At 35.2% G+C, this 14,526-nt stretch overlaps 1 protein-coding gene across 1 annotated transcript; it reads right to left on the bottom strand.

Annotated features, from left to right (window-relative positions):
* Positions 1–619: 619 nt before the first annotated feature.
* LOC310649282 (prostatic acid phosphatase-like) lies at positions 620–11,274 on the bottom strand (the record flags this gene model as incomplete). The annotated part of the gene is made up of 7 exons (XM_083377583.1): positions 620–758; positions 1,115–1,221; positions 2,611–2,693; positions 3,742–3,874; positions 4,960–5,064; positions 9,044–9,142; positions 11,158–11,274. 7 exons carry the CDS (start codon positions 11,272–11,274, stop codon positions 620–622), a joined length of 783 nt encoding a protein of 260 aa, XP_083233709.1.
* Between the last annotated feature and the right edge of the window lie 3,252 nt (positions 11,275–14,526).

Consider the following 14,526-nt stretch of genomic DNA (forward strand, 5'->3'; position numbering starts at 1 on the left):
TCTCACCTGAGTCTAAAAATCAGACACAGAATTGTTATTCCTTCATACCAATTAATTAGACTCATGTAAGGAGACAGAGTAGAGTCCTTTCCAACATACTCTAAAACAGGCATGTCAAAATTGTGACGTCATGTGATGTGCGGTTTTGGTGTGATGCATCTGGCCCATGGGCCGGCAGTTTGACATGCCTGCTCTAAAACCTACATTCAGCAGTGGGATAAGCAGAAAGACTAGTAGGCTTTTAATACTTCAGAATAAGACAAGATGAAATGAGGTATTGAATCCCTCAAGTTTACAACCTAACTTCTGAAGAAGAATAGCAGTTACATTAAAGCAGTGCTTCTCAAACTTGTATAAACTACCTAATATTAAATAAAAATGCTTTGGATAATGACACACAAATCCATTATCCAATCACAGGGACATTTAAATAAGTACTTTCTAATTAAACAGTAAAAAGGACTTTTTTAATATGCAGTTTTGGTGATGAAGAAAAATGCTTGGAAAGCACCACATTAAAGGGGTCTGGAAATGTAGGTGACCTCTTATTAATTTTGTTTCCACCATTTTATTAAATTCTCAGGTAGATAGATGGAAACATGATAACGTCTTACCTCTTTCAACATTCCTTTGTTGGTAAAATAGGAGCAACCAGGTTTTGGAACTTGTCTAATGGACAAGCCTTTGTGCATCCTGGCAAAATGAGCAAATGGGGTTCAACAGCAGTGCTGTTCCGATAATACATCTCAATAGTATGTCTTCTGAATATGTATCATCCCAAAGAAGAAGAAAGGCAAATCAATATATCATTAAAGAACAATCATAGTATTAATAGAATTTATTACTCTTCTATTTGGTTTATAGCACAAATGCCTATTTCTATTTTTACACAATGAAAAGAATTGGCCTAAACATGGATGTGTATGTGTGTGGGGGCAAAACAGACAATATAGAACATACAAAATGAGAAGTACAAGTTTTTCTCTCTCTTCCAAATGGATATGTTCTTGTAAACTGAATTCAGTGCACTGTGAGAATGTGAATATATTTACAGTATGCAAAATCTTACTCAAGAAATCATGGTTATTTATCGTATCTGTGAATTAATACTTGCCCACTGTCTTCTTTATATAGCTCAAAAATATGGGTAGCAGCATAAGGAGGTAATAAGTGGTTGTAAATACCAAGTGCTATTTGGAGAGCAGTGATTGTCATATCATGCTAAAATAGAAAGAAAAATGGTAAAACATTGAATTGTGTATATATAGTGTATTTAATATCTCAAACTTCTTAACTCTAAGGAGACAAATGTAGAGATGTTCCCTACTACAGCCAGCCATGACTTCAGTGGGTACCACATTATTCCTCAGTCTCCTTTCTGTGACACCATTGTTTTGGGTTCAAACAGAACAAATATTTTGCAGCCCAAATATATATAGTACAGTAGCAGCAGTACTTTATCACTTTGAGATGGGAAACATAAAAATGTTGAATAAACCCTAACATAAAAGAAAATAAATAAAAAGAAAACTTTCCAAATTATCACCCCAAATTACACATTGCACTTGTGTAATGTGACTGTATCCATATAGGGGCCCTCAGCCTTCCCATAACTGTTCAGTTAGGGTTAGGCCAAAGGTAGTCAACCAGAGATTGACTGGGAGATCCTTAGCATATGTTAATTAAAAGTAAATCCCACATAGTTCATGTAGATCTGACTCCTAAGTACAGGTAGTCTTCAACTTACAACCATTTAGTGACCGTTCAAAGTTACAACAGCACTGAAAAATGTGACTTATGACCATTTTTCACAGTTACGACCTTTATAGCATAGAATACAATAGAACTGGAAGGGATCTTGGAGGTCTTCTAGTCCAGCCCCCTGTTCAAGCAGGAGACTATACCATCTCAGACAAGTGACTGTCTAGTCCAGGGGTAGGCAACCTCGGCTCTTTTATGACTCATGGACTTCAACTCCACTGTCCCCACTGCCTTGGCCCCAGCCCAGAGACCCTCCTTCTGCCAGAGACCCTCAGATCTGTCCCACTCCTGACCAGGCCCCCATAGGCACCCTTGATGCAACGATGTAGAGCTGGCCATGCCCACCCAGTAGGCCATACGCACTCTAGCCACGCCCACCCAGTAGGCCACGCCCACCCAGACCATACCCACCCGGCCCCCTGAGGGCAACCGCGATGCTGATGCGGCCCTCAATGAAATTGAGTTTGACACCCCTGTTCTATTGCAACCTTGTTTTTCACACATTTCTTAAAAAGACTGTTATTCAGTCATGCATATTAAATTTGGATCTTATGTATATATTTTATAATCTCTTCCCCAATTAATAACCAAAAGATAGAGATCATGTAAATTCTTCCAACTAACAAGGACTATGCTGCAGTATATTAATGTCCCAAAGATGCTTTTTCACGAGGCAACTGGACTTTCTTGTTTTTCTTTGAAGACATTTCACTTCTCATCCAAGAAGCTTCTTCAACTCAATTTTCAGTATATTAATATATTATTATTAATAATAAGAATGTATGGCTGTGTCACAGCAAGAGTCTGTAAGCTGCATGATCCTTGGGTGCTATAAATGATAATACTTACTCCTGAATACATTATCATTTTACGTCCGTTTATCCACTTAGTGGCGTTGATCATTTTTCCCAGAATATCTTTCACAAGGATACCTTCATGGACATTAAAAAGAATATGAGAGCTGTGGAATTTGAAAGTAGAAGTTTTGAAAAATATGGAAAAAGGACCTGGTTAGAAATTTGTGAGTTTGCAACTCTTTGTAGTATAAAATTATTAGAATAATTTATGAACGGTATTAGAACCGCATAAAAACGGCTTCATACTAACCAATATCTTTCTAGGCTGTGTGAATGTATTGACTATGTAAAATGGGTTTTTTATTAAATTAAGTATTTTGGCCAACATTTTTTGAAGAATTTGGAAAATAAATATAATGAAGCCTCGCTCTTCATTTTTCCAAGACTCATAAATTCATGCAAGATAAAGTATCCTACTTATTAACCTTCCTGATTTTCCACAGCCAATAAAATATATTTTTAATGGAAAAGTAATATGTTTCTTTAGATTGTAAAAAGTGTATGAAATAGAATTCTCTAAAAAAATTATCACAAGAGCAAAGCAAAGTTTAGTGGGAAAATTTTACTGGTATTTTTCTGCATTTTTTAAGTTGTATCAATCAAACTGCAGTATGCTAAAAATAAATACCATGAAGATGGGCACTTCCTAACATCAGTACTTTCTTTTCTCCTACTAAGCATCTGCATGAGACCACGGTGTGCTTATCCAACACCATGGGATGAAGTGGCTACCTTTATAATTAAAATTCTTAGTTTTAATTCTTAATAAAAACTACATTTTTTTAAAAAAAAATGAAGATGACAGCACAGGATCAGAGAAGTAATTAAGCATTAGTTGGTTGAGCCAAACGTTAAGAGCTAAATAGAGTCATCTATGTAAAAGTGTCTAAGTGAAAGTTGATCTCTGAGATCTACTGACATTTGAAAAAAAATATGTTAAGGCTCCCACTATGATATATATTTTACATTTTCATAAATCTGAAAATCAGCCTAAACAAATATACAATTAAAAGAATACTTGCCTCGTAGTTTTGATTTCTCATTTTTACATTTTATATTTTACATTTTCATAAATCTGAAAATCAGCCTAAACAAATAAATATACAATTAAAAGAATACTTGCCTCCTTGTAGTTTTGATTTCTCATTTTTTAATTTCCCCCCCAAAGAGGCATTTATCAAATATTGCAGCAGAGATTTTATCTGTTCCATAGTCTTTTTATCAGCCCATCTTGGTAAACTATGTTTGTGAATTTCCTATATTAAAAAGGGAAGACAAAAACAGTATTTTGCACACCCAGAGACTTTCCTGAGTAGAAAAAGCCTCACTATTAACCACTTAGAGAAGGCTGTAAAGCACTGTGAAGCAGTATATAAGTCTAAGTGCTATTGCTATTGCTGTTACAGGCATCAAAAGTGAACTGAAAATCTCTTTACTAAGGCTTTTCAAAGGTACATACATGTTTTCCCCTGTGTGAAATTAAACAATATGTTTATTTGTTTTCAGGAATTTTCTGCCTGCACTTAGTTTTTGTAAAATAGAGATGTATGGCAATAGTTTACTAGGATCTAGTTTGTTCTTTTTGTTAGATAAAAATGAGACTCTCTGAATCTACTGATCCATTCCCATATAATGCTCTCAATTTCTGACAAATTGCACAAAGATCAATTTCCCTCTAAAGTTTAAACAGAACATCCTCAGGGTGCCACCGGTCAGAGAATGTCGGCTGGTGGCCCCCAAGGGGAGGGCCTTCTCTGTGGGCGCCCTGGCTTTATGGAATCAGCTGCCGGTTGAGCTCCGGATGGCACCTGACCTTCGCTCCTTCCGATGCGGTCTGAAGACCTATCTATTTGAACAAGCCGGCCTGGCCTGATGGGGGATGTGTTGGGGTTTTTATTGTGGATTTTTATATTATTCTATTGTTTTAGCTCGGGCTCCTATTTAATTCTTTTTTAATTTTTGTACTCTGTATTTTTATATGTGCCCTGTTCACCGCCCTGAGTCCTTCGGGAGAAGGGCGGTATACAAATATAATAAAATAAAAATAAATAAATAAATAAATAAATAAATAAATAAATAAATAAATATCCTGTTTTCAGATGTGTTGAATGATTTTGTATCTGGAGAGAAACTACAGTCAGTCAGAGATGAGTAGAGTTTTGGACGGATGGAAATCAATTATATTTAAAGAAACACACATTTGTTTTGTTTTTATTTCACTCATACTGCAGTTAACCAATTACTTGATCATTCAAGTTCTTATTACAGATTGTATGGAGTTTTGAATCATGAATCACAGCCCACAAATGTTGGAGAGAGCACAATAATGTCTTAAAAGTACCTGAACAATTAAAGTATCATATGCTTTCCAGAGTAACATGTTTTCAAAATCCATCAGTTTTTGTGTGCTATATCCCAGGTTGTAGGCAAATCTTTGTATCAGTGGCTGAAAGATGAAACCACAATATTCACTCATTTGTACATACAAACATATACTCATCTTTGTATTTTGACTGATATATTTATTTTGCCTTTTAAAAACTGGCATTCTACACAAGATCCTGTGAAGGGATTATTGGAATATGGGAAAGAGAGTTGACCAAAATAGGGCAAATGAAAAATAGATGGTCTAGTTTCTATTGCAAAGTTACACCTCTGCTCCGCGAGCTGCATTGGCTTCCAGTTGTCTTCCAGGTGAGATTCAAGGTGTTGGTAATGACCTACAAAGCCCTACATGGCATGGGTCCGGAATACCTTGGGGAGCACCTGCCGGCGTCAACTTCCCTCCGCCCAGTACGCTCCCACAGAGAGGGCCTCCTCAGGGTGCCACCGGTCAAAGAATGTCGACTGGTGGCCCCCAGGGGGAGGGTGTTCTCTGTGGGCGCGCCGGATTTATGGAACCATCTTCCGGTCGAGCTCAGGATGGCACCTGACCTCCGCTCCTTCCGGCGCGATCTCAAAACCTACCTTTTCGAACAAGCTGGCCTGGCCTGATGGGATGGGGTTGGGTTTTATTAATCTGTTTTAATCTATTTTTTAATGTGTTTTAACTTATTCATGAGCATTTGTTTAATCGTTTTTAATTTTTGTATCTTGTTTTTTAATATGTATTGCCCTGTTCACCGCCCTGAGTCCTTCGGGAGAAGGGCGGTATACAAATAAAATTATTATTATTATTATTATTATTATTATTATTATTATTATTATTATTATTATTATTATTATTATTATTATTATTATTATTATTATTAAAGTCTAAGGCTGTTTAAAGGGCAGAAGGAATGTCTTAGAAATACAGGAGAAAGGACTATAACACAATAGTCAATTAAGAGGGCTAATGTAATCAGAGAAAACATCTCAGAATTTTTTTTTCATAGTTCTCATGAAGATAAAGGGAGGAAGGTAGAAATGCATTCAGACTTGCAACATTCTGTTAACTATGTCTTTGCAATAAAAGTAGCATTGCCCTGCATGACTTTGGTTTCCTAGTCTCACTGACCTTGAGAACATGAAGGTTTACAATCTATGAGAAAAAAGTTTATAAAGATCTCACCTTAAAATATTCCATGTTAACTGAGGATTGCAGTTTTCTTATTTAATTTTCTAATATTTTGTAATCTATTATCCTAGCATTAAACTTAAACCATTCCCTGTCACTATCTTGCCAGAATGACCTAGCAATAGTTTTCTGATCACAGAAACAATAACACCATCTGTTTATAGTCATCTACTGATTGTAAAAATAACCTTCAGGCACACCAAGCACATCATTTTACTTTTCATGAAGTATTGATAGAACAGAATATCTGAGTCCTTGTGCTCTATGAGCTTGGTTGTTTCCTTATAGATGTTTCAATATTCAACTAGGTAACTTCAGGAGTGCCAGAGATTGTGGGTTTTGCTCCCTCTTTATATGCAGTAGCTTGCTTTACTAGTGTGGTTTTTCTCCTTGGTAGTTTCTTATTTATACAATAAATAAAAACAAATTAATTACAGATGAATACATCATCCAACAACAAATGGGTAAATCATTCAACAAAATGGATATTTGCAACTTTATCAAAATGTGCTTGACCACTCCCTCCATTATAGTATAACCAACACAAAATATGAAAAGAATAATATCTCTGAAACAACCAAAGACTATTACAACCATATGGCATTGCCATAGCACATAAACCAATCAAAGCCATCCAAAACAACCTAAGAAATCCAAAAGATCAGTAGTCCTAGAGAAAACAGGGGTCATCCACAATACATAGTGTAAGGACTGTAACACACACTATATAGTAAGACAGGGCACATCCAGGAACAACAACTAACAGCGAGAAGGTACAATGAAAGCTCCTTGATCTCACAGCTGATGAACAATTCAACAATAGTTTCAACTCAGAAATTGAGCATCCAAGACCAAACTAATCCAAAAATACTAAGGAATTCCTGAAAGATTGGCATTCAGACAAATCAGCCATCAATAGATACCTAGAGATAAGACACCTTTATGCACCATTCAAAAGATATCAGAAAAAAGCTAAGAGAGAAACAAAGTTCAGAACATAACTTCCCAGCAGCTAGCACCCAGATAAGCAAGGTTTAACACCAGACAAGCAATCAAGCAGAAAACAATACATGAATCAAGGAGCTCATGCAGATAAACAAACAAGCAGAAAACAATATCCTATTTATAAACTACCAGGAAAAAAACCACACCCCTATAAAGCTGGTGTATTAACTGGGAGCACATCATACTCACTAGCACTAATAATATTACCTAGTCAGATAATTAAATGTCTGAAAGCAAACAATCAAGTTCCAAAAGCTCCAAGAACTGGTTTACCCTTATGTTGCCTTGTCTGTTGCTGTCCATTCTGAACAGAGCTCTTTATTTCCTTACAGGCTAACTCCAGAAATTCATTGGCTACTTCACAGAGGAAGGATGCCCCCTTAGCTGAGTCAATAGTGGACCTGATCATTAATGTCTAGAGTGTTTTTATAACCACAGTGTTGAAATAGATCTATCTTATTTCAGATAAGGCCAGGAGTGTGCATCATTTCCTCATTTCTCCAGTCATTCAGGGAACCCTTGTACCTCATTTGAAAAGATCAAATGGTACATGCCCAGTCATTTCTTTCTGTAAGAAAAAAAAGTAATTACAAAAATATATGCTGGGTTCCCAAGCAGCAACCTCTTTTAATCTAAGCAAACTCATAGCCCCTGTCCTATTTCAACCCTATGAAAGAAATCAGGTGTAAAGTAATGCAAGAAAGGAATTTTAATTTTAAAGGTAGTTCTTATCCTTTCATATATGGGCATTTTGATGTTTTAACTATATATAAATTTAACTTAATTTTGGGTATCTATATTTTTGTTTATATATAATATGTACAACACACCTATTTATAAAACTGTACATACATCCAGTAGGATCTGCATACAGAAAGAAAAACAAGAAAGGTCGGTAGACATAACAAAAAGGAACAGTCCAGTTGGGAGGATGCAATAGCCTGCACTTCAGATTGAATTTTGCGGCTATTGCCAACATGACAAACTAAAATTTTAGTTTTTCTTTTGCTGGCTAAAGAATTAAATAATTGAAGTACATAAGAAGAAGTAAAAAGTATCTCAGATTTCATACTTTTAGACAGCAAAAATGTGAGGTAAAGTAAGTGGCACTGTGAGTGGAAATCTTAATCTCTTCCAATTTTTTCTTGTAAACAATTTAATAGTTTAAAAGTTAAATGAAGGAGGTAAATAGTGAATAAGTAGACTTTTGTGAATAAAGACAGTTTTTTCTGAATAAAGAAAGTTGTACTGGGAGCTACTTTGAGCATAAAAAGAATCTAATGGAAATTTGCTGCTGTATCTTCCTTTGACATTGCCTCCCCTATCACAAGTAAATGAAACAGCAATCATGGATTTATCCACTTTCCTAGATAAAAATCAACAGAAAGTTTTATCTTCAGGCAGGAAATAATAAACCAATAAAATGTTTTAGCCATTTCCCCAACTTTTAAAATAGTTCTTTCCCCACACAACCAATATTAGTTGATTAAATTTGCCAGGTGTGCCATAAGTCTGGATTCAGTCCTTTTATTTTGACTTCTATACTAAGACATATATATGTGTACAAGATCATATTTGTGTTTTCAGGCATGCAAAAGAGCCACATGGGTTAGAGGAGCTTGACTTTGCCCAGCTGAAACTACATTTTTGTTTTCTTTTTGGGTCACTCCATTCACTTCTTATTTTGAGGAAGCTTATACTAGTAGCACTTTTCTAATGGAAAGATCTTCAAACAACAATTGTAGTTACATGGAATTAAGCTTACAGTTTTTGATGGTCTAAAAACTGTAAGCTTAATTAACTGTAAGCTTAATTAATGTGTTTGTTAAATTATGGTTATTTTTTTGCTTCTGTTTCTTACCATATATTTTTTGAAGTCGTTACTGTTTTTCATTTCTTGTTTGAACTGTTGTAGAAATCCATTAAAACGTGGGCATTTAAGGTTAGGGTACATTAACAACTACAACAAAAAATGGAAAAAAATGATTAAATAACTAGAATGGCTTCTTCATATAGTTATTTTCCTGTTCATAGTCCATCTAGCTAACCTAACTGGAATTTGTACTATTAATAAATGCACAAGACCTCCCTTTCAAATTACATATTATGTGTAAAATATTGTAAAGGTGTCTGTATTGTGTGTAATTCATACGGTTTCAGAGTTCTGCCAGAAGATATATTCTGACTCTTGGCATTTAAAAAATTAATAATCCAAATAAAAATAATCAGTTATTTTTTCCCCATTTATAGACTAAAATGTTTTAGAATTTACCTCCTCTTTGGGAATTACTGTATGAAACCACTGAACTCTTGGTAAAAATGTTTGAATTCATGTTATTTTTGGGATAGTTTTAATATCTGTGTTCAAGGCAGCTAGGTATTTACACGAATAAAATGGACTCACATGTTTTGTTAACCGAGAAATGCTTATGCAGGGAATCTTTTTAAAGCATGATCAGTGCCCTATTTACAGGGGAATCAGATGGGCCTCTTGTAATATTTTTATTTTTAATTTAATAGTTCTGTTTAAAAATAATCCTGTTGATCTAAATTTTTCATCAGAATCAGAATATTACTGCCTGCTGCAAGTGTGTATATATGTGAGTGTGAATACATACATATACTTTATATTCATAAATGTGAACATAATAATGCAACATACTGGAGTTGCATGTGTACAGAACAAGAGATCCAGTTCTCTAGTGATTAAGGAATCAGGCTAGAAAGGGAGAGACTGCGAGTTCTAGCTCTGCTTAGCTATGAAAGCCAGCTGGATGACTTTATAAAAATAATAGTTGTATATGTATATGTATATGTATATGTATATGTATATGTATATGTATATGTATATGTATATGTATATGTATATGTATGTGTGTATATGTGTGTGTGTGTGTGTGTGTCTATGTCTCTCTCTCTCTCTCTCTCTCTCTCTGTGTGTGTGTGTGTGTGTCTGTCTGTGTCTGTATCTGTATCTGTGTCTGTCTGTGTCTGTGTGTCTGTGTGTATACAGTGAATATAAGCAGTAAATATATGCATTGCTAGCAGGCAGACTCCAGTTTCCCTTGCCCAAAACTAATTCAGCTCTCTGAAGTCACTGAACTACTGCACATAATTTTTCTTGTTTTTTTTAATTATGTACTTATTATGCAAATGTATATGGCTGTCCATCTTGTAATCAAGTCTGGATAGTGAATGAAATAAAATTATGTATAAAAGCAATTTTTTTAAAAAAAAAAGTGACAAAAACATTAGAGATACCAGATAAAAACTCTTTAATAAAGCAGACTAAATGCAGACTGGGCTCTGTTAACATCTCAAAACTGGAATGGGACAACTCATTGCAGCTGACTCACCCCGTCCGACTCGCTTTGGCTATCTTGTTACGGCTGACTTGTCCTGGCTGACTCACTATGGCCAACTCACCGCGGGACAATTAAATAACTCAAGAGATGGACAAGTGAATTGCACCCAGCCTTAAGGACTTCTAAACTGAGACTTAAAGGAAGACAAGGCCCTTGCAATTCACTTGTCCCTGTCTTGGATTATCCCACTTTGAATTATCTTGTGGCGAATTGTCCTATGGTAAAATGGCTGTGGTGAGCTGTCCCATGGTGAGTGGGCTGCAGCAAGATGGCTGGGTTGAATTAGTTGTCCTACACCCTACTAAAGCCTTAGGAAAAAAGGCAAGATTTTTAAAGCCTTTCAAAAGGTCAACAGTACAAATTTCCAGAGGAAGCTGTTCTATGGGTAATTTCATAATTCCCCTCTCTGGTAAGAGACAGTGCTACCTTTTCTTCCAGCATTCTAATTTTTCTCTCTCTATAGGAATATTCAAGGATCTGTACCTTTCTTGCAATATGAGATGACACAAACCCACAGCTATGTTCTGCCATCATATCCTATTCTTCATCACAGGGTACAAGATACTATTAAAAGTCACTTAGAGAGTTAAAATGTAACATGCTTCCTTGCCTTTTCCTCTGAAATGGGCACAGTATGAACTGGAATAGGTTGCCAATGAATGTTTGGATTCCACAGTTCGTTGGCTGAAGGAGGAAAGAGACCAGCCAGGACTGCTTGAGCAGTCATTATAGTTCGATCATAATCTGTACTTCGGACATAAATCTAGAAAAGGAAAAATCAAGAGTTACTAACCTGATCTTCTTTGTAACTTCCATGTCATATGAACCATGCTTTTTAAAATTATTGTTATGCATTTGCTTATCTCCTTTTTTAATATGATTTATGCCCTGTCATCATATATGGACATGTACATTGCTAATGGGAATGATATAAATTCCAGTAAAAAGCCTATCTGATAAATTTTGATTGAAGAAAGGTTTGTCTTTAAATGTCATCAACATGATATGGATGTGTCTTACACATGTAATCCAATCAGGATTCCCAAATTGTCTAAATTAAATATTTTATATGGTTTAGAACCTCAAATGAAAGCTCAAATATCTGATTCTCCTACATTCGTTGTTACAAGCAATGAAAAAAGAAGAATTTGTGAGCAGGGAGGGATGAAAACAAAATTCTCTTTCTTTCTGTCTCTGCCTCTGTCCCCCCCCTCTCTCTCTCTCTGTGTGTGTGTGTGTCTGTCTGTCTGTCTGTCTGTCTCTCTCTCTCTCTCTCTCTCTCTCTCTCTTTCTATGCCAAGAAATTTCAAGAAGATTTTCTAATGTTTCCTGAAATAAAATGGAGAGATGGAAAGAAAGATACAGAGCAACGGTAGGAAAAAGAATGACTGTTCCATTTGATTTATCTGTTCTTTCCTGCCATCGCAATAGCTGCCATCGGGATAGGAAATGAATGACAAGAAATAAGAAACAACCCTGTCATAGGGAAACTGTTTGGAATTTCAAACAAATGGACTGATGTTGGACCATTCCATCTATCAAATACACCCAATTTCAGCTTTGTAATTTTTAGTCCACTTTGTATAGTAAGTATCCCTAAATGAGCTGATTTTCAGTTCATGTCAAATAAAGTGTTACTGGATATAAAAGAAATTTAAAAAAATATTTCCCATTCTTACCTCTTTTGGCTTGTATGAAGGACTTAATAACTTCTTATATCTATCTTTTAACCACTGCCCAAGTTCATATGCCTGCTGTGTTCCATTCTGTGGTAGGAATAATACGATATATAACTAAATAGCTTGAAACAGTCAATAAACATTTTTCTGGTCAGTAATTTAAAAGCTCTATTGAATCTTAAAAAAATTATGCTGAAAAGTTTGGATAAGATATTTCTGTAAGTCAATAAATGTTGAATATTTGAGCATAGTCTTGAACAAACAAAGCTATAGTAAATGGAATTAAAAGACATAATACTGTATTTGGGTTTTAAGAATATTTTAAGAATATCTATCAAACCTTAGTCAGTTGTCCATATCCACGTGGCCAGGTAATTTCTTTGACTGTATTTTTGGGAAAAGTTGAAATAGGAGATCTGTCACCATGCCGATAAAGCTGGTAAAAATGTTTGGAGACAATATTAATTGTCAGAGAAACTTGAATTTGATACAAAGCATGTCATTATAATTAAATACCAGAACTTGCAATGAAATTACTGAATCAGGAAAGTCCTTTCCAGTCTCTCTCTGAAGTAATGTGGATGAAACACTGAAAACGAATAACGAAATGATTTCCTTCAGTTAGGTATGATCAAATATTTCACAATTGCCTTGATTATTGTTTGATTAGATTGCTTGCTTGCTTGCTTGCTTGCTTGCTTGCTTGCTTGCTTGCTTCATTCATTCATTCATTCATTCATTCATTCATTCATTCATTCATTCACATAAAATGCTATGGAATCCAACAAATTGGTGGATCTGTGTATGACAGTAAAATAATAGAATAGAATATTTGCATCTCAGGGTTAAAGTATTGGGTCCTTGGTGCAAGCCTCTAGCATATAAAGAAGGAGCAAATCTGACGCCATTTAAATACTGATGATGTTACTTAGTTGGGTAATGAAACATCTGCAAGAAAATAACCAAGCTCAGAGAGCACCAAGGATCCCCTAGTCAAAAGTCCCCAACAATCACTGATCCACTGTTATTTTTTTAATGATAGAAATTTCACACTGTTACAAAGATTACGGGGAAGGACACCAAAATCCCAGAAGATTTGATGGTAGCACAGCACATTGCCCATGTTTTGAATGTAACTCTCCTTGCTCCCAAAAATAACTTTAGAGACTGGTACTTGGTACAGCATCCATGAAGACATTAGAAAAAATATTCAGTTGCTGTGATGTGTCTATATCTTCAAGGAACAGAACAGTGCAAGCAATAGTATTTTTTGTGATATTCTATGGGAGCAAAGGTTTCAGTCTGAAGAAGGAGAATAAAAAGAATATTAATACCTTTGAATTTTGGTATTTGAGATAGTGAATATTGTGAACGTCCAAGAAAACACACAAATGGTTCATGAACATTTCAATCTGAGTTTTCACTTGAGATGTCAATGACCAAGATTAGTTATCTTACTAAGCAAAGATCTAAGTGTCTGCAAATTTTTTTATTATTTTTGAGACATATGGAAAGTAAAAGAGAATGATTAGTATCAACGTTGGACTCTGTTAAAGTGATGATGAGTTAGGGACATCATCATGGGGAAAAATCTGTCTATGTAGTCACTAAAAGTTAACTTAAACTTAATGGCACGTAATCTATCAATCAATTCATTATCAATCAAGACTTCCACAGGACTATGGTTCATGCGCCTTCCTGTCTACCACTGAAAATGTGCTCAATTCCCAAAAGCTGTGGTTGGTCTTTTTTTCATATATTCAAATGATGGAAATAAACAGATCCTTTCAAAGAAGATAACCTTCTTAACCAACTTTTCCTGACCTGTTGAACTTTAGATGTGTTGATTAGTATCTTTCAACATTCACAGTGAAAGACAATTTTGGAAAAGATTGTTGGAGACATGGATGCTATTACTATTGTCAGTTTTATATGTTGAAGTCAGATCAAAATTCTAGAATTCAGTGAAAAATAGGTTTTCTTTTCTTTTTGGATATTTCTTTCTCAGTTTCTGCAGCCTTTTTCTAAATATAATTTCTCTGCTGTTGGTTCCTAGTGTTGCCATACATGAAACAGGAACTGTTCAATTCATCATTACAGGGTAATCAAAATCTAAAGGTGTGATCTTGAAAGAAAAGCATACCTAAATTGCAAAGGACACACAGTCAGCAACGATAATAAACCTTGTACTTACAATCACACTAAATCTCATTTGCCTTCCTGTTGCACAGTGGAAAAGCAGACCAAAAAAGAGGCTAAGGGAGGAAAAGCCCAAACTATGTAAGAGGAACATTAGATTC

The sequence above is a fragment of the Vipera ursinii genome, assembly GCF_947247035.1.
Source record: "Vipera ursinii genome assembly, chromosome: Z".
In the NCBI taxonomy this organism is placed as follows: domain Eukaryota; kingdom Metazoa; phylum Chordata; class Lepidosauria; order Squamata; family Viperidae; genus Vipera; species Vipera ursinii.